This window comes from Bufo bufo, chromosome 8 (genome assembly GCF_905171765.1).
Source record: "Bufo bufo chromosome 8, aBufBuf1.1, whole genome shotgun sequence".
NCBI lineage: Eukaryota > Metazoa > Chordata > Amphibia > Anura > Bufonidae > Bufo > Bufo bufo.
Genome location: NC_053396.1, coordinates 26,855,726 through 26,881,702, shown reverse-complemented (window position 1 = coordinate 26,881,702; position 25,977 = coordinate 26,855,726). Strand labels below are relative to the sequence as shown.

The following is a 25,977-nucleotide window of genomic DNA, read 5'->3' as shown; positions in this document are numbered from 1 at the left end:
GAACGTGTGAATGGACCCTTAGCAACTGAACTGCTTCCCTGCCAGGACCTAGGAGATATCCTTTTCCTTCCAGGGGACATGAGTGTTAACATGTTATCTGCTGAACTTCCATGGTCCAACACTGTGGTGTCATCCATGGCTTACAGGTCAATGCAGTCACGTCCCATTGCACAGTATAGTCCTTCTATCAGCTGTGCGAACACTGATGTATTATCATTAGTTGAGCAAATTAGAACTTTTTGTAAACTTTTTGCACCTTCAAGCCACGTCTGTTTTACATTTCCTGACGTGTTTCCTCATCGTACAGGGCCAGTACTGGGATGCCTATCTTGAATTTCTCTACAGCGAAGGAATGACTGATCTTAAGCTTTTCTTGGAGAACAGTGTGAATCGCGTGAGCTCCAAGAAGAGAGAAGAGCAGGAACATCAAGTGTAGCTGATTGCTTGCCTCATGTACATACAGTGTATAGCGGGTTCTTTTTCATAAATCGGTAAATTTACAATAAATGTGTGTGTATATACTTAAGCTTTAAAGGTTTTTATCTTTTCCACAATAGACAATTATGGTTGTGTGTGTATATATCACTTCAGTTCTGGTCATCAGTTGTTAAATCCTGGCCATAAAGAGTATTCACCCCCTTGAAGTCTTAATTTTTATTTAATTAAAATATAAAGTATTTAATTTGTGGGGGGTTTTTTATTATTACAATGGTGGTCACCAAAAAGGTGGTCTTGGATAATTAGCTTTTAATCATTTAGATCAAGATAAGGAAAGAACTTGTTGACAACTCATTGTGTTCTAGCTCCATGATCTTCCTCTTCTATCAGCTTGGTCAGCATTTCCTCACACATGTACAAGCATCGAGGCACGTGGAAACATCCTATAAAATTAAAGGCAGTGCTACTGTCACTCACATGTAGGAGAAGCTAAGAGGAACATCAATCTATCAGTGAAGTAAATACAGGAGTGTGCAGAATAAATTTAGGCTTATCTTTCTGTATCTATACAATGCTTAGGCTTAAGGGACTCCGTTGATATTGGAGCTTCTGAGACTGAAGTTTCTTAGATGATATATGTTCTGTGGGAGGTTCCCATTACTAGGATACTACTTAGGACATCACTTCAGGAAGTTCCATCAAGGCATCTGTTATGGATCCTCTTCAGGACATCACTGCAGGAAGCTCCACCATGATATGGTTTATGGGTCCTGCTTAGGACATCACCATAAGAAGCTCTATAAAGATACAGGTTATGGATCCTGCTTAGGACCGTGTTCCTCAACTCCAGTCCTCGGGGCCCACGTACTGGACATGTTTTCAGGATTTCCTTAGTATTGAGCAGGTGATATAATTCATGTCGGTACATCAGGACTTGCCACCAGTATTCATTCTGTAGCATACTCTCAAATCATGACCGGTAGGTGGATCCTGAGGACTGGAGTTGGGGAACACTGGCTTAGGATATCACTGCAGGCAGCTCCACCAAAGCATCAGAACGTACTTTGGTATCTCAAGAAGTATGGTGCTGGTGACCCTATGTGACAGTCTTCAAATATCTTCAATACCTTCACGCTATTGGCAGTTGGACAGATCAGACAGGTTGGATTATTCCTAATTTTTATTTTATCCAAGTTAAAGTGGTTCCCTGGGAATGACTTAAAATGGTGTCAGCAACCGGTCATAGAATGTAAGGCTAGGTTCACATCACCATTTATTTTTTGCATGCAGAACTTATTTTCTGTCTAAAATAACGGATCTCAGACAGAAATGGCTAAAACAGATGTCAAATGTAACTGAGCATAATGGGTGCTTTAACTACAGGATAAGTTTTGTTTTTTTCCCCCAGTTTTTCTGACAGATCAGAAGGACAGAAAATTAACGGCGATGGGAACCTAGCCTAAGCAGGACTGGTTGCCTGCACTCGCAGAGCTATTTTGGGGAAGCGAGGTGGTGGGGCCTCACTACGCTCTGGCACTTGCATATGCTACATACTGATGTTTGTTCCTGTCAGGCTCCTCAGCCATGATGGCATATTGTAGGCAGTATCACATAATTGCCATATATTGTAGAGCAGTGTACTGAGGTCCTGCCCCTCACTGTCATAGGCAGCTGTGCAAGGGTGAGGCCACCAGTCCTACTCACATTCTAGGATAGGTTGCTGGTGGCCATTTTAAATAATTCCCAGAGAACCCCTTTAAGCAGCAAAGACATCTGAAAACCATAATTTAACAGCCAAAGCAGAGAACCCCCCAAAAGGAAGAGAGGACACAGCTGTAGACAACCGATTTGGGGCTCTTGCCTGTCTTCAGTATTAGAGCGAGGTACAGGTTGGCTGGGTGAAATGCCTTTGATTTAGCTGCATTAAAAGAAGTAGTAATATAGAAGTTACCTTTAAAGGGCCCTCCTTTGATGGTGAGTGCCACCTTCCCTTCTTGAGTCAAGTAACCAAACCACTCTCCGTGTTCTGGATCCGAAAACTAAATTTAGAGGCAAAACAGATAAATGGAGTGAATGTCATCAATTACAAATATCTTAGTTTTATAGAAAGACTCTTACCACCATGAATCGTCTCTTCTCATTCCCTTGCCCAAGACTGAATTTTAAGATTTGGAACATTGCAGAAAACATGGCAAGATCCCTAGTTTAGGGATCATACAAAAATTCTACCTTGACCGTACCTGATGGTATTCCCATCCCAGACAATGGGGGCCTATCGCTAGGATATGCCCCCATTGTCTGATAGGTGCGGGACCCGCACCCAGAGGTGCACCTAGCCTTTCTGCTGCCTGAGGTGAAAACCTTCTAATGCCAATTTCTTAACCTAACCCCTTCCCTCCAGCCCTACAGGTAATACTGTGCCCATTGTGCTTTCCAATACTATACTGCAGAAACAGATAATCCCCCTTCTGGTGCTGCCTGAGGCAATCGCCTCATTGGTGGTACACCGCTGCCCACACCTCTCTATGAGGGCTCATGCACACGACTATGTATTTTACGGATTCGCAAAAAACACGGATGATGTCCGTGTGCATTCCGTATTTTGTGGAACAAAACAGTCCTATCCTTGTCCGTAATGCGGACAATAATAGGACACGTTTTATTTTTTTACGGAAACGGAATGCACACGGAGTAACTTCCTTTTTTTGCGGACCCATTGAAATGAAATTGTTCCGTATACGTTCCGCAAAAAAAAAAAAAAAAACGGACACAAAAAGAAAATACGTTCGTGTGCATGAGCCACCAACAAGCCTTCCTCTTGGCCTGCCAAAATTAGCTGAGCGGCATGCTCAGCAATTTTGCGAAACTCCATAGAAATTAATGTGGGTGCACCACGCTTGCGCAGCCACCACTCCCATTCATTTCTATGGGGCCGACGGAAATGGCCAACTCCATATGCTCTGACAGTTTTTGTCTTTGTGCCAGTGACCTCCAACCCGTGGCTCTCCAGCTGTTGCAAAACTACAACTTCCACCCTGCCCTGATAGCCATCAGCATGATGGGATTTGTCGTTTAGCAGCAGCTAAAGAGCCACAGGTTGAGGAACATTGCTTTATGTGATAATTAAAGGACTTTTTTTTTTAATCCCATCATTTTGTTATTTTAGGGGATATACAGTATTCAAGGATTTTTGCTACCCAGCGGCTGTACGTTATCTTGCCTTACAGCCAATAATTTTACATACCTGGGCGAAGACGTAATCCAAGACTCGCTGAAAGTTGTCGAGCAGACGTGAATCCCTGGTTTCCATATAGCCAAGCAGGAAAGCTATGAGAGCTTCTGTGTGTGGCCACCACAATTTCATACTCCACTCCAGCTGGGAAAGACAACATAGGATTAGGCCTCCTGCACACGGCCGTTCCGTGCATTGGGCAACATCCGTGCAGCGGGCCAGACCCATTCAACTTGAATGGGTCCGTGGTATGTCCGCACTGCGAAAAAATATGACGTCATATTTTTTTGCAGTGCAGAAGCACGGAAGCACTCCGTAGTGCTTCCGGTGTTCCATTCCGTGACTCCGTTCCGCATCTTCGGATTTGCAGACCCATTTAAGTGAATGGGTTCGCATCCGTGATGCGGGGTGCACGCGGCCAGCGGCCGTGGATTGCCTACCCACCGTTTGCGGGCCGCAATACGCCACGGCCGTGTGCATGAGGCCTTATCCACACGTCTGCACTGTCTAGCCAGAATGGCATCAGTAAAATCATTTTACTGCCCCCGACCGTTCCATTGTGTCAGGCTATACAGTATGCAATAAGCTACGCTTACTAATGTCGGTTCCATGCAGGGACTTGGCTAAAAGTTCTCATATACACAACTGTATTGAGCATCCATGTCCAATCCAACTTTTTTGCGGATGGCACACAGACTCGTTCATTTCTTTGGGTCTGTAAAAATAAAAAACCCAAAAGAAATGGTTTCTTAGGCTTCATAATTCAAAAGATTCAAAATTCCGTCACCATTGACTTAAATTGTTTTCACTGACCGGACACAAAACCGCAGCTTGCATGGCTTCCGTAGAAGTAAACGCAGTGAAACACGCACGGCCACCTCCACATTCACCCTCTACTGCAGGGATCAGCAACCTCCGGAACTCCAGCTGTTCTGAAACTGCAACTCCCAGAATCCTCCTTTCACTTCTATAGAGTTACAAGAACTGCCAAGTAAGTGAGCAGGATGGGAGTTGTAGTTTCACAACAGCTGGAGTGTCGAAGGTTGCTGATCCCTGCTGTGCTGGATACTGTAGCTTCAATGGGCAGGATGGAGGCCAGTGGATATTCCATAAAAGGTCACCAAAGTCTTTACTATTAGTCCCTTCACCAGGTAGGCATTGTATGGCAGTATTATTTAGTGGGCCTTGTATAGAAGTATTTTTTATATGGCAGCCACACGGTATAAACTGGTTATGTCCTACTTTACGTATTGCCAGGGCTACCATTTTCTAAAAAGACACAGGCCCTCTATAACGACCACTAATTAGCTTAAACATTTAAATAATATCAGCCAGGATCTGCAGATGATAGTATTACTTACCTGTGTAGGGCAATGGCCATCTACATCTTGGAAAGAAAAGAGTCCCCCATGCTCCTTGTCCCATCCCGATTGAAACGGCAGAAGCACAAACTTTTCCACAGCCGTCTTTCCCAAGTCATGGTCATTGTTAGTGAAGGCTCGACGTAAAAGAAACCAGCCAGCCTCAATGGCGTGTCCTGTGAAGGAGATAGATAGGACTATATATGAGGATCAGGAAGGAGCAAGAGGCATGCATCTTAGTATCAAAGTGTGGACTGACCGTACCTGGGTTCTGGTGCCGGCCCATGCATCCTTGAAGCTCCTTGCCATCTTCCGAAACATTCTCCAAAATGTCCTGGCCATTACGCTGCAGAAGAAAAGTATGAAAAAGTCATAGGAAAAAGATTCATGAGTTGCCCAAAAATCCTGTTCAGGTCTTCAGCAGTGTTAACTTGAAATGCGCGGGTCCTGATGTTGCACTCCCACCTATCATGTAGCCTAAACAAAAAGAATTTCATTTTTAAAGGTTTTCCAGGCTCCTGGTATTGACGAGTTATCCTCAGGGTAGTTCATTAATATCTGATCAGTGAGGGTCCGACAACCTGCACCCCCTCTGATCAGCTGCTCCCTAGATGCTAGAACTAACAACTGTGAATGTAACAAGAAGCACAGCGCTGTTTAAAGTGTGGTGGCCACGCTGGGTTACTGCAGCTCAGCTTCCACTGAAGTGAATAGGCACTCAGCTGCAGTAACCCAGCACGTAGCTGTGCTTTTTGCTCTATTTAAAGTGCTACTTCCATTGCAGGGAACAGCTGATCGGTGAGGATGTAGCGTGTTGGACCCTTAACTAGCAGATATTATTGATCTCCCCTTCCTAAGAAGATAATCCCCAATATCAGGAGCCTGGATAACCCCTTTAAGCACCAGAGGGACCTTTATGCCTCTCAGGCACCAGGTCTAGGAGCAACTTCTACCTCTGCAACCCCCATAGCTAAGCTTCTTTCAGGTCCCTCAAACACATACTTGACAACTTTTAAGGGGAGTCTTCTGGGAGGTCCAAAATTTATTCTGGGGGATCAACATGCCTCTTTGCAAATCACATCACTTTCAAGGTAGCTCACACCCCTTTATGTGCAGTGCCGCCACCTCCTCAATGCGTGTTTGGATACCACATGTGAGTCTGATGACACGGCATCCCAGTGCTGAACATAATTAGGGATGCTGGGAGTTGCTTGGAGGCTTTGCAAAATCTTCTAGACATCTTAGAAGTCTCCTCTTTTTCCAGGAGTCTCCCAGAACATTCCAGGAGAGTTGGCAAGTATGCTCATACATAAGAGTAACAGAGGACACCTACAAAGAGCATCTCTTGCCCTGGAGGAACTGACTGGTTAACGCTTCCTCCCATGTGATAGCACTGCATTAACATGAGATAGGTGTTAAATGTATGATTGCTGGGTATCCAACCCTTGTGACTCCCATCAATCACAAGGACAAGTGTCCTCATGTGTGACCACCACGCCATTCACTTATATTGAAATGCGTAGTGTAAGGCTGGTCTATCCCCAGCAGTCAGACCTTATCTCCTGATTATAGGTGATATATGTCATCAATATTGTAGTGCAACATAGAATAATGCAATAATATGAGAAGCTGGTGTGAGGAATATGGATTAATATTTACTGTCAGCCACGTCTTCACACCCACCATTTGCTGAAAGCTGGCAGAGGAAATCAAGCTCCACAGTTGGGCGCTGCTTCAAAGCCGCAGCCAGATAGCAGAAAACTCCTAGCAGGCCACATTTGATTAGATTTCACACCTCCAGTCAGACAGCACGGATCCTGCAGGAAAACCCCCAGCAGGAGGTATCAGCCCTTGCCAGGATCAATGATACCTCCCAGACATGTTGGCACCTACATTTCATAAGGACATATGAATCGCCCGGCCATCGCAGGAGCAAACCGGATACATATTTGTGTCCCGGTGGCCATGATGAACGTGCCCATGGTCTTTGTTTGAGGAGAGGATGCCAGGGAAGGGAGATATCCATATCTCCCCACAGAAACAAACTAACGGTACCATGTTTGGACTCTAGTTGTAGCCAGAACCCAGGCGGATCAATTGGACCCGGAACCATCTTCCTGTGACATTCTGGTCTGGGGTTATGAGCCCTTAGGGGATTTATGGGTCATTTGCTGCCAGCACCAGAGTAGGAGGGGTGGACCCTACCCATAGGCGGGGAGGGGAGCGGCCAGCTATAGGTCATAAGCCCATGCAAGCCAGCGGGCGATGTCTTTCTCTGAAAGGGGGTCACATCGTGCTAATGTGTTTGGAGAGACCTGGAAACCGCTGACATCACCGCCCCACGTGACTGCAGCTAAGGACTATTCCATCATAGAACTTTCAACTACCCAGTAACTGACTTTTTCTCTGCTTAACCCTGTTGTACCTATATCACCTGTATCTGTAACCTCAGACCACTGTATATATTCTCTATGTATTGTGTTATATCTAGTGTGCCCTTAAGGCAATTAAACATATAATTTAATCTTGTGCTAACTTGTATCTCGATCACGAATCCCCACGTCCGTGTTTCGGCCTAGTTCTAAGCAACCCCGGGTTGGTTTTGTTAAAGATGTATGAATTTTATTCTATATTTTGTATATCTAGGACTGTAATGAGTTAAACTTTTTCTTCTCCAAGTGCCTCCCCCCCACCCCTCTCTTTGTTTCAAGGCTGGAGAGGAGAGAGAGGGGGGAAAAGTGCTGTGCTGTAAGAAGTGTCTGATTTCTCATCTTTATACAGGTGTCCCATAGAGTGTGGTGGAGATGCGTAAGCCAATCATATGACTTGATGATATATATATTATTCACTGCCTATAGAGAAGCACCTCTTTGAAGTGTCACATATGACGTATGCAGTATTATTGTTAGATTGTCCGCCATTACAACATGGCGAACACCTAGATGTTTACATTAGTTCACATTCCAAAGTGGTATTCACTGCGCAGATGTTGAGTGTTATCTCTGTTTCTCTTATCACTTCTTCCTTTTTGACCAATGAAACAATGTTTAAGCCTCAGTGAGGACTGCCCTCTTCTGAAGATGTATAATACGGCTTACCTGATTTAAATAAAGTTAGAGATTGCTTTGACCAACTTCTGTGTCAGTGTTCAGTCTCTCAGCCACGCGTGGATATTAACCCCTGGGGGGTACATTGATCTGGAACACCAGAGTGTATCTAAAATGCCCTAATTTAGGGCTGCTTTAACAGTTTCTCACCCAATATAATCCCGTTAGCGGACCGGGCTTATATTAAACGAGAGCCCGAGACAGCGTTGTTTTCACTGCGGCAGTGAAAAGGCTCTCTGAGCTTGTTGCCTCTCTGTACCCGCGTGGACAAGAGGTGTCTGTGTAACCTGTACCAAGCTGACCTTACCTGCTCCTCTGGAGGGCATAAGGTCACGCTTTGGTAACCCGTGACCATACCGTGTCTTGTGAGCTCAACGTAGGTGACGTCAAGCGGACACAAGGCATGGTATTCGTCACAGCTGGTAAAGTATCTACAAGGTGTATATAGACAGTATAGGGTTAGCTGTCTCCATGGAGCCCAAAAGAAAAAGCCCCAAAATAAAAGGACCCAAAAGCTTCCAGGTATGCTTGCAGTGATTTGCTGATCAGCCAAATCCAGAATCAGATCAAGTTGTCTATTGTGGCAGTGTTAGTCCAGTTTTAGACTACCATGTCACATTGGTGGCTAGATCTCTTCACCACTGATGGTCATAGCTTCCATCACATGATCATTTAGTGTATATGGTACCTGTAGGTGCTGCAGGATCTTCTCCACACTCCAAGTTCCCAGCTCTGCGTACTTCATTGCTGCCTCTTCATCATCTTCACATAGCTGGTCCACCAGGTTCAGCAGCATCATTGGCACCGCCATAGAGTTCACTGGTTCAGCCCCAGATAGCTCCGGTCTCCCTAAACCAGATGAATCTACTCGCACCCAGTGCACAATCTGATCCATCATCTTGACTGCCTCTTTCTGAGAAACATAGTCTATGTTAATAATGTGTCTGTGAATTTCATAAAAATAAGTAATATCTAAAAACATTGAGGTTGTATAGCAGCCTAGTGGTGATGGCTGGTAGTGCAGGTTTTAATTAAATCATGCACTTCAATATGCAAAACGATAGGCTGTGCACCTCAACAGGACATCACCAGATGTTGAGGTTCTTATGAATATGTTGGTTCTCCATAAATAATGGGAATGTATATGTCCTATATGAGGAATAGCCCCATCCCCATCATTTAGACTGGCTTCCCACCTCTCTCTTTCACCTTGTACTTCTCTTTATGAGTTGTCCTCCATAGCTCATCCATTGCCATGACGAAGAAACACTCACTGAAGATGGTACGCTGGATCTTCACTGGTTGACCGTCACGGGTCACAACAAAGGCACATTTTAGGGAGTCAGATGACGGGCGAGCATGAGCAATAAGAAACTCACCCCCTGTATATTCAAGGAAAACGTATCATAGTAAGTAGAATATTACGGTAATTCATTTGATAAGATCTTCTAGAGGGTTTCTGGGATGGTTGCGGTTCAACGCTTTCCACCCCTACGGGCCAGCTGACTAAAGGGGTACAGCACTCCAACAAGCACTGCATCCCCATCAGGCATACATCCCCTTCACTGCATCCCCATCAGGCACACATCCCCTTCACTGCATCCCCATCAGGCATACATCCCCTTCACTGCATCCCCATCAGGCATACATCCCCTTCACTGCATCCCCATCAGGCATACATCCCCTTCACTGCATCCCCATCAGGCACACATCCCCTTTACTGCATCCCCATCAGGCATACATCCCCATCAGGCACACATCCCCTTCACTGCATCACCATCAGGCATACATCCCCTTCACTGCATCCCCATCAGGCACACATCCCCTTCACTGCATCCCCATCAGGCATACATCCCCTTCACTGCATCCCCATCAGGCATACATCCCCTTCACTGCATCCCCATCAGGCATACATCCCCTTCACTGCATCCCCATCAGGCATACATCCCCTTCACTGCATCCCCATCAGGCATACATCCCCTTCACTGCATCCCCATCAGGCACACATCCCCTTTACTGCATCCCCATCAGGCACACATCCCCTTCACTGCATCCCCATCAGGCACACATCCCCTTCACTGCATCCCCATCAGGCATGCCTCCATACTTTTAGCTGTAGCTCTCCCTGTTATTGCAACTAAGAGCGGCTCAGTCTCATTTAAAAGGGGATGTCTCCCCAGTGCCCCTAAATGTGATGAAATAATAATAAAATATATGCCCATCACTCAATCCTATGCCGTTTCCAGTGCTGCCGCTCCGGTCAGCAAGTCTAATTTGTAGCCGTTTATAGCATGTGACCACTGCAGCCAATCACAGGTCTACACAGCACAAGACCACAGAGGCCAGAGATTGGGCACGTGCAATATTGTATACAGCTACGTCACCGTTGCAGCCTGTAAACACAAACAGGAGCTGCGGCACTGGAAATGGTGGTGGTATAAGTGGTGAGCATATGTTCTTTTCTTATTTTAACACATATAGGGACACTAGGGAGGTTTTCATATAAGTTGGACAACCCTTTTAAATGAGACTGAGCTGCAGTACCATGAACAGCCACTATCAAAAGGACAGAGCTGGGTAAACAATGAGGGAGGATGCAGCACTGGGCAGAGCACCACAGCCACTTCAGTTACAGTGGCCAGATTTGGGGTGGCCCCAAAGCTACACTTGGTCCCCCGGACTGCATCGGGGTGTCACCACATGTTGCTGCTCTCCGGAAGGGAAGTAAGACATGGTGCAGCCCAATGGGAAATAAGTCCAGAGATTCAGGGTTGGCAGTATACCAGTGTGCTTCTTTACTAGAGGGACTCAAGTGCAAAACAATACAGGCAAGGAACTAAGCTGGCTTCTCCAGTCTCCTTCTGGGCAGAAGAAGGTTTCATGCTGAGGAAAGGCCTGAGCTAGCTGTCCCTCTGTCTCAGAAAGTTGGTACCCTGGCCAAAGGCTAGTGACCAGGGTCTGTGGCTCAGTCGTCTGGCTGGCTACCTGGTCAACAGGCTGGTGACCCAGGATCTGTGGTAGAGTATCCCCATCTCAATGTCTTCTTCTGGTAACTCTTGCAGTCTGGCAGAGTCTCTCCTATTAAGCACTGGTCCCTATCTGCAGACAACCAGGGGCTCTGACTGTTATCCTTATATACAGTTTCTAGCCTACCTAGAACCTTCTAGCTTGAGGTGTGGAGTGGAGAAGCACAGCCTAAACAGAAACAATGTTACAATTTGTCTATCATAGACTTATATAGAGCTTCAATGTAGGTCTATGAGAATGAATACAGCTTTTTCAAATTCTGGAAAAGTCTTCACACTTAAACAGGGCTAAATCAGAAAATCAGAAAGTCAGTGTGTCTGTTTTTTTCTCTCCAAAACTTTGCATTGGTAGAAAGTCATAAAGTCTCTCAGTATTAGCTGTCTGTGCATTAACTCTTTCCTCAGTGCAGTGCAGCTATAGTGCAAAAACTGTGCCAAGGAACAGGATATATTACAATAAACATATAAATGCAGTTAGGAAATATGAAACAGTGTCAGTGCACACAATAGAATAAATCACAGTGCAAGTTAACTCTTTAAAGTGCAGTAAAAGTAGGGAGTTGATGGCTTTGCATAGTAGCAATAAGGGCAAATGTCCATAGTCCAAAGTACCCCCCTTGCCCTCCAGGGCACTACACAGTCAGCAGGGATGCAGAGGGTCATATATCCACCAATCTGAAATCTTTGATCTAAGGATAAACTATCATTTTTTTAATCCTGGAAAACCCCTTTAAGAACCTGAAACTTACCGGAGATGGCAGAATTTAGTATTTCCTCTCTGTGGAACCTGGCCACCTTCCTGTAAAGACGGCAATACATCCAAACCTAGATTAACCGGAAAACAGTAGTGGTCATGCTCATGTGAAGATACAGGTACCTACTGTACCTACATGTGTTCAGAACTCTGCTATATCCAGTCACAGGGCCTGTGTAGCAGCACATAGGATCCCTATGGGTTCATATAAAACATTACCTGTAGGCACTTCATGTGCCCACCTCTTGTGACTTCATTTAAAGTGAATCTGTTGCACTATTCTGCACAACCCCCAACACAAGAAAATAAAAAAATTTATGGAAAAAACTAAAACTTGAATATGACCACTGGCTAAACAAACGCGAAGACATGTATGGTACACAACTAGAAGCCAAGCTCTATCGCCATGGGAATAAAACAGGGAAACTATCAGCTCGCCTAGTCGAAGGTAAACTGACGCCAACTCCCATCATGGCTTTAAAAGACGAACTAGGGGTAATTAATTACACATGACCCAAAAACCATAAACAACATCTTGATGGAATTTTATTAAAAATTATATTCTGACACTTCCCAGGCAAATTCCAAAAATGGCTAGACTCCTTATCTATGCCTAGTCTGTCAGAGGAAGAACTTGACTCCCTTAATGTACCCATCACAACACAAGAAGTGACTGAAGGCATCAAAATGCTACATATGGGAAAGGCCCCGGGACCTGATGGGTTTACAGGGGAGTTTTCTAAAATAGTAAGCACCGATTTAACTCCCCTACTAACAAGCTTATATACCGTATTTTTTGCCCCATAAGACGCACTTTCCCTCCCCCCCAAAAGTGGGAGGAAAATGGCAGTGCGTCTTATGGGGCGAACGCTGCCATTGTTACATTGATAATAACGCTGATACATCGCCGGCTGCGATGCTGCACAGCGATGTATCAGCGGGGAGGGAGAAGGGGCTGGAGGCCGGCAACTCGCGGCGGGGCCCGGCTCAGTCACTGTACTCTTACACCGGGCCCCGCCACTCACAGCAGTATACATATCTAAACAGTAATCCTTAACCTCGGGTAACTTTAACTTTAAAGCAGCGCTATCCTGTTTACTACCTTACAATCAAGCTCCGGTAACAGGCAGAGCTGGCGGCGGCGTGACATCACTCACTCACGTCACGCGCCTGCTCCTCCCACTTTATGAATGAAGCAGGCAGGGCAGGCGCGTGACGTGAGTGAGTGACGTTACGCCCCTGCCTGCTCTGCCTGTTACCGGAGCTTTAAAGTTAAAGGTACTCGAGGTTAGGGATTACTGTTTAGATATCTATACTGCTGTGAGTGGCGGGGCCTGGTGTATTGGGGGACACTGTTATGGGGGGGGGCATCTGTGGATGACACATATAGCATAAGATGCTATATAGTGTCATCCACATATCCCCCCCCCCATAACAGTGTCATCCACAAATCCCCCCTCCCCATAACAGTGTCACCCCCTCCCAATAACAGTGCCATCCACAGATCCCCATAACAGTGCCATCCACAGGTCCCCCATAACAGTGCCATCCACAGGTCCCCCATAACAGTGCCATCCACAGATCCCCCCCATAACAGTGCCATCCACAGATCCCCCCCATAACAGTGCCATCCACAGATCCCCCCCATAACAGTGCCATTCACAGATCCCCCCCATAACAGTGCCATCCACAGCTACCACCATAACAGTGTCATCCACAGATACCCCCATAACAGTGTCATCCACAGATACCCCCATAACATTGTTATTGGCTGCACAGTTAATCTGATCCCACTGCGGCTCGTACGACCACGCGGTTCCGCAATGTACTGTGTCACAACTGTGGCATGGCCGCACCTAAAGATGTCTACAAATTGAATGTGCTATAAAGAGAATTAATAGTAGTAAGCCGAAATTATGACCTATCTTAAAAAGACTGATGTATTGGGTTTTAAAAAAAAAACAACTCATAGGAAGGGTCTCTGCAAGTCTGGCTTCGGAAAAACAAGGGCAGATATCAGTTTCCCCAAATTAGTGAAGGAAACACAGCATTTAAAGGGTTTCTACCATCAGAATTACTGTTATGTAGCTGACTGACATTAGTGATGTGCTAATGTCAGCACTATATAACAGTATGTTTTTTACATTTCTCCCTGCAGCCGTTTTGCTAAAATACACACTTTTATAATATGCTAATGAGCCTCTAGGTGCTATGTGGGCGTAGATTCAGCACCTAGAGGCTCCGTCTACTCACCCCTTATCCCACTCCTCCGTTCTGCCCGCCCCGCTCCTCTTGATTGATGTCCAAGTTCCATGCACTGTTGATAAAATCCTGCGCCTGCGCCGTTCACTTCTGTATTCGGCGCAGTGAGTGAAGGCCGCGCTCCTGGTGCTGGATTCCTCACTGTGACGTAGTCGGCGAAGGCGCAGTGAGGAATCCGGCACCAGGAGCGCGGCCTTCACTCACTGCGCTTGCACCGAATACAGAAGTGAACGGCGCGGGATTTCATCAACGGTGCATGGAACTTGGACATCAATCAAGAGGAGCGGGGCGGGCAGAACGGAGGACCTGGGCGGGATAAAGGGTGAGTAGACGGAGCCTCTAGGTGCTGAATCTACGCCCACATAGCACCTAGAGGCTCAGTCATTAGCATATTATAAAAGTGTGTATTTTAGCAAAACGGCTGCAGGGACTAATGTTAGAAACATACTGTTATGTAGTGCTGACATTAGCGCATCGCTAATGTCAGTCAGCTACATAACAGTAATTCTGATGGTAGAAACCCTTTAAGGAGTGACTCTCCACTCTATCTGATATTGGGGTTTGATACTGGATGATGGTGAAGCTCCTTCAGCCTTGGACTGGCCCACCAGAGGACCAAATGATCCTCTGCTGGGCCCAAGCTCTGATAGCCACTTGCCATTAGGATCTATTTCTTTCTTTGAATCAAATTCTATTAGACTTTACTGAAGATATTCGGATTGAACCCAACAATAATTTTCTCTGGTGGGCCCAAGGAACCCCAGTCCCACCCTGAGCGGATTGCACACTTAGGCATAGGCCATGGTGAACTCAGTTGAGATTTGTGAAACGTGCCTCCCCCTCCCCCAGGACACGATCGAGGTCCCAGTGTGTAGGAATGCCGAGTGGTGATGCGGCCTTATTAGTTGTGTGTGTCACGGTGCTCCTACCTGGATACCATCACTCCCCAGGGTTAGGCTCCGCTGCATTCAAAGGAGCTGTGGTTGGAGGAATAAGCCGAGTCCAGACTTGATAAAGTTCAACAGTATTACTTAAATAAACTTGCATCCAGATAATATTTGATCTTTCTCTGGCTCCAACAGGTTTTGGGGTAAACTGGCAGGCAAACTTGGATACGTTGCTTTATCTCTCTGCTGTGCTAATCTCTGACTTCAGTCTGGTTACGGGACTTTATGACAATTCTGGTACCTTTGAGTGGGGTGCCTTTTACTGTTGACTCCCTCTCAATACTCAGTCCACAAACTGCAAGAAGTCGGTGTGCTCTATGAGCTGCTTCCCAACAGGAGGGGGGAGCTCCCCTTCTCTTTCCAACTCTTAACTCCAACATCGACTAACTATAGCTTCATAGGCATGCGCACGGGGTGTGCCGGGTGTGCCTGGGCACACCCTAATAGTCACCTCCGTGCTCACTGCCCCCCGCTGATTCCCCTGTCTGTTATGCTGGCTGCCGCCGCCCGCCGCACTGTAATTTAATTTACAATACCTGGCTGTGGGCGGGCGGCGGGCGGTGGCTAGTATTCACATAGGGGGTGGAGTCCTGGACCCAGCGGAGGCAGAGAGGGAGCCGTACGGTGCGTGCTGTGCGGCGCAGGCTGAGTTGACGTCACGTCACGCTGCATCTGTGTGTACCTAGCGCGCCTGCAAGTTGGTGAGGTGAGGTGGGGGTGAGGGCTGAGGGCATATAAAAAAAGAACTATGTACCTTTGTAACCCCCTGTCTCACAGTGCTACGCCTCCTCTGTTGTCCCCTGTATTACCCTGATACCCCTCAGTTATATAATATATCTGAGGGGTATCAGGGTATATTATACAGGGGGTAATATAACTAGGGGTATCAGGGTACATGAGGGGTAATATAACTGAGGAGGGCTAGGCTACTATCAGACATTATACAGGGGTAATATAACTTATCTTACCCCTCACCCCTGTATTATGTCCCTGATAGCCCTCCTCAGTTATATTACCCCTGTATAATGTACCCTGATACCCCTCAGTTATATAATATAACTGAGGGGTATCAGGTTAAATTATACAGGGCGGGGTAATATGACTAAGGGGTATCAGTGTATATTATTATACAGGGTAATATAACTAAGGGGTATCAAGGGACATTATTATACAGGGATAATATAACTAAGGGGTATCAGGAGACATTATTATACAGGGGTAACATAACTGAGGAGGGCTATCAGGGGACATTATACAGGGGTAATATAACTTATATCACCCCTGTATAATGTCCTTGATAGCCCTCCTCAGTTATATTACCCCTGTATAATGTACCCTAATACTCCTTGGTTATATTACCCCCTGTATAATATCCCCTGATAGCCCTCCTCAGTCATGTGTCACCCACAGATGCCCCCATAACAGTGTGTCACCCACAGATGCCCCCATAACACTGTGTCACCCACAGATGCCCCCATAACACTGTGTCACCCACAGATGCCCCCATAACACTGTGTCACCCACAGATGCCCCCATAACACTGTGTCACCCACAGATGCCCCCATAACACTGTGTCACCCACAGATGCCCCCATAACACTGTGTCACCCACAGATGCCCCCATAACACTGTGTCACCCACAGATGCCCCCATAACACTGTGTCACCCACAGATGCCCCCATAACAGTGTGTCACCCACAGATGCCCCCATAACACTGTGTCACCCACAGATGCCCCCATAACACTGTGTCACCCACAGATCCCCATAACAGTGCACCTGCGCACTGAGGAGAGACTGAAAGCAGGAGAAGATCTGCGGAAGCAAGCAGAGGACGGCACAGCAGGCGACTGAATAGCTTCTTTTGTAAGTAAATTATTTTATTATAGTGCTGAAACTGCTAAACTCTAAAGAAAAGTTTTGGAGAGTGTTTCTCTCTTTCTCAGGTCTGAAGCAATACCGAGGAAGAAAGGAAAACTCTTGAAAGCTTGTCTTTTAAGTATTAGGATAGTACAATAAAAAGGTATCCCTGCATACCGCAATACTCTCGTATTTTGTAATCTTATTTATATATACTTATTTAGTTTTTTTCAGTAGTATGATTAAGTGGTGAAAATTATTAGTGCCCCCCCATTTTTGACTGTGGTATCTTATGTGCCCCCCCCCCCCTCCCCTATATATTGTTCCTAGGCGCAGAGGTGGAGCCATGCCAACGCTAGGGTGAGGCCCGGCCTGTGTGTATGTATATAATATAATATATATACATACATACGTGCGCGGGGCGTGTGTGTTTATGCTTTAGGGTGCACACCCTAATGCAATAGGCTGCGCACGCCTATGTATAGCTTCCTTCTACCCTCCCTTGGTATGAAGCAGGACTAGCCCACTTCTGCACAAAAAGGGGAGGATGGAAGGGGAAGTTCCATTCTAGCCAAAGATCTCTCTCTGCCAGATACACTGCCACCTGCTGTTGAACCAGGCACAGTGTATATAATACAATACATAAGTTACATAGCTATGTTATTAAGGTACAATCCAAAAGGACCTGGCATTAAGTACACAGATGACATTATTTGTTAGCCATTAGAGACAATAGCACAGTGTAGGAATAGAAGTGCCCGCTCTGGAATTCTACATTTGCAGTCTCATTACCTGTCTGCCCTGCAACCAGATGTATTTCAGCTGATCATACACGACTCCCTCCCGGCCGAGGCAAGTGAAGAAACCTCTGACAACATCAAACACAGAGATACGAGGTTACTATCAGACGGTACAAGTGATAATACATACAGTATATAGTCGTATCCTCACATCACCATCTACAGATCATTGTCCCTTAGGTGAGACCATCCTAAAGGCCCATTGATATCAAGCAAGCGTTCCCCAAGTAGGGATATTGTGCAGCGACCCTCAGGTGGAGAACTGTGAGGAGGACAGGAGTGGTAGTGGTTCACCATGGCTGTCCTCCCTCTGGGGGCAGACCCTTTCTTCCCTCAGGACACACCCTAGGCCTTTTGGGGATTCCCGCGTGGTGCTACCCTGTTTCCCCCGAAAATAAGACAGTGTCTTATATTAATTTTTGCTCCCAAAGATGCGCTAGGTCTTATTTTCAGGGATGGCTTATTTTTCCATGACACAGGGGGATCAGAGGGGGGAATCAAAATGGCACAGGAGATTTAGAGGAAGGGGGGGGGGGGATTACCATTTTAGTACCCCCTTCTGATCCTCCTGTGTCATTTTGATTCCCCCCTCTGATTCCCCTGTGTCATTTTAAGTGATCCCCCTGCCCTGTGCCAGCGGACAGTGGATTATTTAGTCTCTCCCCCCCTCCCACCTTCACCAGACACCCCCCACCTGAGTCACCCCTGTTTGTCCGTGTCGGCCAGGTTCCACACAATGTGCCCGACTCCTGCCCTGAGTGACTCACTGTCTAAGGCTCCATCCACACGTCCGTGGTGTGTTGCGGACCCGCAACACACCCGCCCGGCACCCCTATAGAAATGCCTATTCTTGTCCGCAAGCTGCGGACAAGAATAGGACATGTTCTATCTTTTGCGGAGCTGCGGACCTGAAGATCGGGGCCGCGCTCCGCAAATGCGGATGCTGACAGCACACTGTGTGCTGTCCGCATCCATTCCGTCCCCATAGAAAATGAATGGGTCCGCACCCGTTCCGCAAAATTGCTAGTGTGAAAGTAGCCTAACTAACCAGCCTCCTGTTCTCCACAGCAACCTAACCAACTGCCAGTGATAAAGGGGTTTTCCGAGATTTTTTTAACTGATGACCTATCCTCTGGATAGGTCATCGTTAATTGACCGGTTTGGGTCCGACACCTGGCACCCCCGCCGATCAGCTGTTTGAGATGGCACCAGCACTGGCCATAGCTACTGTGAGCAGCGGTGTGTTTCCTCAAACAGCTGAACAGCCGGGGTCCTGGGTGTCAGACTCGCACCAATCAGATACTGATGACCTTTCCAGAGGATAGCCCATTAGTTAAAAAATCTCAGAAAACCCCTTTAATGATTTTATGTCCATACACAACCATTTGGAACACATAGTTTATAGAGAGAGAAGGGCTTTTAGCATTAAATCACAACATTAACTTTTAGCAAACAATGAACCTTTAGCAGTGATCCGCTGGGTCACTGCATTTTTGAGAAATTAGACAAAAAGAGTCAGCTTTTTTTGCCTTTTCTAGAAACCGCTCCATTCCTATCCATGGGCCTTGTCCGGTACCGTTCACTTGAATGGAGCAATACTAATAGACAACAGTGGCACATCTCTATTTAGGAGATCCAGCTGCCTGATCTGGCGCAAATGTCGGCTGGACAAAAAAACGTTGCATGCAACGGATCACCGCCGGACCTCATTACAGTCAATGGGGATCCAGAAGTGAAGTAGAGGATCCGGCAGGCTGCTCTGTGCCGGATCTCCTAATGGAGATGTGAACGAGGCCTAAGGAAATAGTCCCTTTAAGGCCTCTTTCACACGGGCGTGTGCGCCCCGTTGCCATATTGCGGACTGCATTTGCGGATCCGCGATACACGGGTGCCGTTCCGTGGGCATTCCGCATCATGGATGCGGACCCATTCACTTCAATGGGTCTGCAAATCCGGAGATGCGGAATGGTGCGGAACGGAACCCTACGGAAGCACTACAGAGTGCTTCCGTGGGATTTCGTCCCGTACTTCCGTTCCGCAAAAAGATAGAACATGTCCTATCTTTGTGCGGAACGGCCGGATCGCGGACCCATTCAATTGAATGGGTCCGCGATCCGCTGCCCCACGAACTGTACTTGTGCATTGCGGCCCGCATTTTGCAGCATGACCACGGGGCGCACACCCCCGTGTGAAAGAGGCCTAATGCAGTGGTCTGCAGCTGTTGCAAAACTACAACTCCCGTCATGCCCAGAGACCTGCAGGCTGTCAGGACATGATGACGAGACAGCTTTCGTTCGTTCCTCCTTTCTTCTAAATCCATTGACACCTATAGGCTAGACCTCCTAAGTGGAGAAGGAAACGACGTGATGCTGGAGAGGAAGGGGTTAACAGTAGCTGACAGCAGCACCATCCAGGTGCTTGAGGAGCAGCTGCCCACCCACCCGTCAGGTTAGAAAATGTACGCAGTGGTCTGATTGGTCGCCATTTCCGCTCCGTGGAATATGTCGGCGCTATATAAGACATATTTACCCATATTCCTTGTCCTCAGAGTGCTGAATCCAGAAGTCCATCACCCTGTCCAGCTCGGCGCTCGTCTGGACCCTCCACTGCTGCAGGCGGTTTCTCTCCCCCATACTGGATCTTTTCTTTTTTTTCCGTATTTCAGCAGTTACAAGCTATCGGGGCCACAGATGGGGAACCCTACACCCTTCCAGACTTTCTAGGGTTGTACAGATTATGTATTCTGTGCAGCTGAGGAAGGAAATGAAGGAAATCAGTGCTGGGACCACAGCACCCGTCAGCTGACTCCCATTCACGTGATCCCTTCGTGGAGGGTGAATGCTGAGTCTTCAGAAAGCAAAAACGATCAACAAGGAAACCCTTAAAGTGCCCCCGTCACACATGACATGACAACTGGAGACTTAGGAAACTGCCTATGAAGCAAGTCTGTCTTTGTTGCCCATAGCAACCAATCAGCGACCACCGTACACACCAGGCAGAAAAAAAACACAAAATGAAAGAAGCGCTGTGATTGGTTGCTATGGGCGACAACGTTTTACTATGTAGAAGAAGATTTGTAGGACCCACATAGCAATTTCTGTATATTATACCACCATTAAAAGGGGGGGGCTCATGTGCATGGCCCTCCCGTACCGCCAGACGTGTATGCGCAATTGCTGTACCGCAACACACATAGGGGCAGATTTATGAAGCCGTCTAAAAGCAAAACTGTCTTTGCTGCCCATAGCAACCAATCCCGGCGCAGCTTTCATTTTACCAGTGCTGTTTATGTCATGCAAGCTGAGCCGTAATTGGTTGTTACTGGAAATAAAGGCGGGTTTTCCTTCAGATAAATGAGGCCCATAACCCCTACTCTGCAGGACCACTACATGGCACCTTATTACAGAGGTCTCTGGTGAGACAACCCTTTAAAGGGCATCTGTCAGCAGTTTTGCACCCATGACACTGGTTGACCTGTTACATGTGCGCTTGCCAGCTGGAGGCATCTGTGTTGGTCCCATGTTAATATATGCAAATGAGCCTCTTGGAACAACAGGGACGATGCCGTTACACCTAGAGGCTCTGCTCTCTCTGCAACTGCCGCGCCCTCTGCACTTTGATTGACAGGGCCCGGCAGTGTAAACATGATCACTAGGGATGAGCGAATCGACTTCGGATGAAACATCCGAAGTCGATTCGCATAAAAGTTTGTTTCAATACTGTACGGAGCGATCGCTCCGTACAGTATAAGAATGTATTGGCTCCGATGAGCCGAAGTTATTACTTCGCAAAGTCTCGCGAGACTTCGCATAATAACTTCAGAAATTGATTTATACAGTAAAAAAACATTTCCCGAACTCTGGTTCGGTTCCAAGGTAACACTTGGAACCGAACCCGAGTTCAGGAAATTGTTTTTTACATTACAAATTAATTTATGAAGTTATTGCGCGAAGTGTTGCGAAACTTCGCGAAGCAATAACTTCGGCTCATCGGAGCCAATACATTCTAATACTGTACAGAAATCCTGCTCCGTACAGTATTAGAACAAAGTTTTATGCGAATCGACTTCGGATGTTTCAGCCGAAGTCAATTCGCTCATCCCTAGCCGGGACCATAGAAACGCACATAGACAGGCACTTTGTCCTACAGTGTGTAAGCACGGCCACCCATGCTGGATTGCAGGGTGGTCGTAACCATGGAAACTAGCAGTGTATAATGTGATGGAAAAATGAATCCAGCCAGCAAAGGAGGTAATATGGACAATCAATACATTAGTAACTTCAGGGGTCGAGTCGAGGGGGAACGCGTAGGAACGGCGTTCCTGCACTTTTTTCATGGCAGGAACGCCGTTCCCTTTCAGGGCAAAAGGACCAGGAGGAAGCGGTGAAGGCTTTGTACTCACCGCCGCCTTCCAGGTCCTCGGCTGTCGGCTGAGGACCAGCCTACAGCAGTAGAAGAGGAGCGTCTGCGTCCAGGAGCAGGAGAGGTAAGTGTAAGTGTTTTTTTTTTTTTCCATATTTTATTTATACTATAGGCGCTGACGAGAGAGGCGCTGATGAGAGGCACTGACGGGGGGGGGCTGATGAGAGGCACTGATGGGGGGGCTGATGAGAGGCACTGACGGGGGGGCTGATGAGAGGCACTGACGGGGGGGCTGATGAGAGGCAAGGACGGGGGGGGCTGATGAGAGGCACTGACGGGGGGGCTGATGAGAGGCACTGACGGGGGGGCTGATGAGAGGCACTGACGGGGGGGGCTGATGAGAGGCACTGACGGGGGGGCTGATGAGAGGCACTGACGGGGGGGCTGATGAGAGGCACTGACGGGGGGGGCGGCTGATGAGAGGCACTGACGGGGGGCTGATGAGAGGCACTGACGGGGGGGGCTGATGAGAGGCACTGACGGGGGGGCTGATGAGAGGCACTGACGGGGGGGCTGATGAGAGGCACTGACGGGGGGCTGATGAGAGGCACTGACGGGGGGGGGCTGATGAGAGGCACTGACGGGGGGGGCTGATGAGAGGCACTGACGGGGGGGCTGATGAGAGGTACTGACGGAGGGGGGGCTGATGAGAGGCACTGACAGGGGGGGGCTGATGAGAGGCACTGACGGGGGGGCTGATGAGAGGCACTGACGTGGGGGGGGGGCTGATGAGAGGCACTGGGGGGGGGCCGATGAGAGGCACTGACGAAATATATTTTTCAGCAAAATATAATTTTTTTTTTCGGGGGGGGGGGGGGGTTTGCAGTGGATCTTGGGTGAGTTCCCACACTTTTTTTCCCAGGACTTGACCCCTGAGTAACTTTCTCTACATGATAAATGCCATCTGCTGAAGTGAGAAAACCCCTTTAAGGGCTCATGAACATGACCGTTGGCTGTTTTGTGTTCCGCAAATTGCAGATCCGCAAAAACACGGATATCGGCCGTGTGCATTCCACATTTTGCGAAACGGAAGGCCCATATAGAACAGTCTTATCCTTGTCCGTAATGCGGACAATAATAGGACATGTTCTATTTTTTTTTACGGAACGGCCATACAGACACGGAATGCACACAGAGTCATTTCGTTTTTGGGTTTTTTTCGCTGCCCCACACGGGCAACAAAGAAAATGGAACGGACACAGAAAAATACGTTCATGTGCATGAGCCCTAAATGGGTTGTCCCATCTGAACACTTATGGCATAACAACAGGAACAGGCTCACCTCTGGGACCCACTGCTATCTCAAGAATGTGGCCCCTATGCACAGCCATCCTACCATTCACTGCCATGGGACTTCAATTTTTTTATTAATTTTTTTCCAAGTCCCATAGCAGTGAATGGAGAGAATGCTGCACATGTACGGCACGGTCTACGTTCATGGCATGGCCCCATTCTTGAGACAGGAGTGGGTCCTAGTGGTGGGACATGCACCTATCAAACGTTTATAGCGTATCCTATCAATATGCCATAAACATCCAGATGGGACAACCCCTCTAAGGGTTAATGCACACGATCAGGATTGCACACGGAAAATCCGCACCGTAAGTCATGTATTAAGATGAGCGAATTTTTGAAAAGTTTTTCCAAAAAAATCGCTTTGTGACGAATTACTTCGTCACGAAGCGCATTTTTTTGTAAGTAGCGGGTGCAATGACGGGGAGCTGCGATAGCGCCGCCCCCGTCCTTGTACCCCTCAGATGCCGCGTTCATACATGATCGCGGCATCTGAATATAAAAATAATGTAAAATTAACATTAAATTTTATTTTTCATCAAACTTACCATCTCCATTTGCTCGCAACGGCCAGGCCGCCGCCATCTTGCTTGAGGATCTGGCGTGAAACCTCTCACAGCGCGAGATTACGTCATCACGTCGGCCAGCGTGGTGACATCATACGTCACTGCGCACGGGATTTCGGCCGAGATCTTCAATCAAGATGGCGGCTGGCTGCCCGTCCCAAGCAAATGGAGGAGGTAAGTATGTTTTTTTTTTTTTTTTTTTTTTACACTATTTGAGGTTAAATCGATTTGCTAACACGAAATTCGGCTTCGAGGCAAATTTAATTTATCCTGAAATTCCGATCGAATTCCACTTTGTGGGATTCGATTTGCTCAACTCTAGTCATGTACATTGTATTCTATGAGAATTTTAAACTCTCATGCACACGATGCAGAATTTTTCAGCGTGGATTTTGACCTACGGTGCGGATTTTAAAATCCGCAGCATGTCAATTTATTTTATTTTTCCTGTCCGGATTTCCTCCATTCACTTCAATCTGCATGCAAATCCGCACCAATTGATGCGGATTGACCGCACGAATTTACCTGCGAACACCTGCGGATTTGAGTGCGGATTGTCCGCACATAAATCCTGAACGTGTGAATTTACCCTAAGGCCTCGTTCACACTTCAGTGTTTGATCGGTGATTTCCATCAGTGATTTGTGAGACAAAACCAGTAGTGAAGCCTACACAGAGATAAGGCATTAGGCCTCATGCACACGGCCGTGTTCAGAGGCCGAGAGCGGTCCGTGGTAACCCGGCCGGGATTCCTGCTGACAGCAGGAGCGCACGGCGTCATTGGTTGCTATGACGCCGTGCGCTTCATGCCGCCGCTGCGGTAATACACTCATATGTTCTATACGAGTGTATCACTGTACAGCAGCGGCGGCATGAAGCGCACGGCGTCATAGCAACCAATGACGCCGTTCGCTCCTGCTGTCAGCAGGAATCCCGGCCGGGTTACCACGGACCGCTCTCGGCCTCTGAACACGGCCGTGTGCATGAGGCCTAATGGAAAGATCTGCACCTGTTCTGTGTTTAGAGCCGCACCTGGTTTGGCTCACAAATCACTGATGAAAATCACTGACCAAACACTGACGTGTGAACGAGGCCTAAGCCTGTATATTGGAAATTATCTTTAATGAACAGAGGATAGCCTGTGATTTTTAAAAGTATCTTTTACTTTTTGTAAAAGTCTTAAAAGTACAATAATTGCCGGGTTGATGCGCAGTGCGTAGGTCAAAGAAAACAAGTGTGAACATTACTTTTTGAAGAGGTGGATTTCATACTGTTGAACATCTATGACCTTGCCTATGCTGAACCATATCACAGATTATTACTGCCACATAAGGTTCCATCATGTCACTCATCTCCTGCTGCTGCGCCCAGTCTGATGACATCATAGACTACAGGGTATTCCATCTGAACCCACTTCTATCCAGAATGATGAGCTGCTAATACTTCAGGAAACTATATTTATGGACCATTAAAGAGTGACGATAGTCTAGACATGTTCAAAGCTTTGAGATTTCGGTGTGTAGTCATTTGGAAGCCCCTCTTACACAATGATTTTTCACTTTGGATGAAAGGACCATAATTGTTATAGCAACGGACAAGAAATACCTATCGATGCATCACATCCAGGTTACTAGTGAATGTAGCTCCACCAACTGAACAATAAGACCCACCCATGAGCAGTTCAATAGATATTTTACCCAAGCCCCTCTCTTCTCCAGTTATTTTTAATAACAAAGCCTTTCATTTCTTTTTGAAGAACCTCACACACCTCAAGGCTTAGGGGTCTCATACTGCCAAGACGTGCACAAAAAGTTGAATATAAATGTTCCTTTGTAATACAAAGCTTTCAAAAGTATATGCTTTGCTCCTGAAGGTAAAATAGGTTTTCATAAGCTTGATTTCTTCCCAGATGT

At 47.1% G+C, this 25,977-nt stretch overlaps 2 protein-coding genes across 2 annotated transcripts in view; one reads left to right on the top strand and one right to left on the bottom strand.

The window, feature by feature from the left end:
• The window catches only part of CENPI (centromere protein I), a 46,584-nt gene extending 46,007 nt beyond the window's left edge, over positions 1-577 (top strand). Inside the window, exon 21 of the mRNA XM_040405837.1 lies at positions 308-577. Coding sequence (XP_040261771.1) covers positions 308-436 — 129 coding nt within the window. The 3' untranslated portion in view covers positions 437-577. The remainder of the gene's footprint in view (positions 1-307) is intronic.
• A 61-nt stretch (positions 578-638) lies between these two features.
• LOC120977689 (renin binding protein) lies at positions 639-20,581 on the bottom strand. Its single transcript, XM_040405733.1, has 10 exons — positions 20,314-20,581; positions 17,777-17,852; positions 11,914-11,989; positions 9,348-9,520; positions 8,827-9,051; positions 5,296-5,377; positions 5,032-5,207; positions 3,683-3,814; positions 2,390-2,477; positions 639-881 (listed from the first exon to the last, which is right to left on the bottom strand). Exons 1-10 carry the CDS (start codon positions 20,415-20,417, stop codon positions 790-792), a joined length of 1,224 nt encoding a protein of 407 aa, XP_040261667.1. The 5' UTR covers positions 20,418-20,581; the 3' UTR covers positions 639-789.
• Positions 20,582-25,977: the final 5,396 nt, after the last annotated feature.

Excerpts from the sequence above, each read along its gene's own strand:
- LOC120977689 (XM_040405733.1), bottom strand. The coding sequence starts at position 20,417 with ATGGGGGAGAGAAACCGCCTGCAGCAGTGGAGGGTCCAGACGAGCGCC. Across the intron at positions 3,815-5,031 it reads ATGGCCATTGCCCTACACAG|CTGGAGTGGAGTATGAAATT; the intron begins GTAAGTAATACT and ends TGTCTTTCCCAG. Across the intron at positions 882-2,389 it reads CAAAGGAGGGCCCTTTAAAG|GATGTTTCCACGTGCCTCGA; the intron begins GTAACTTCTATA and ends TTAATTTTATAG.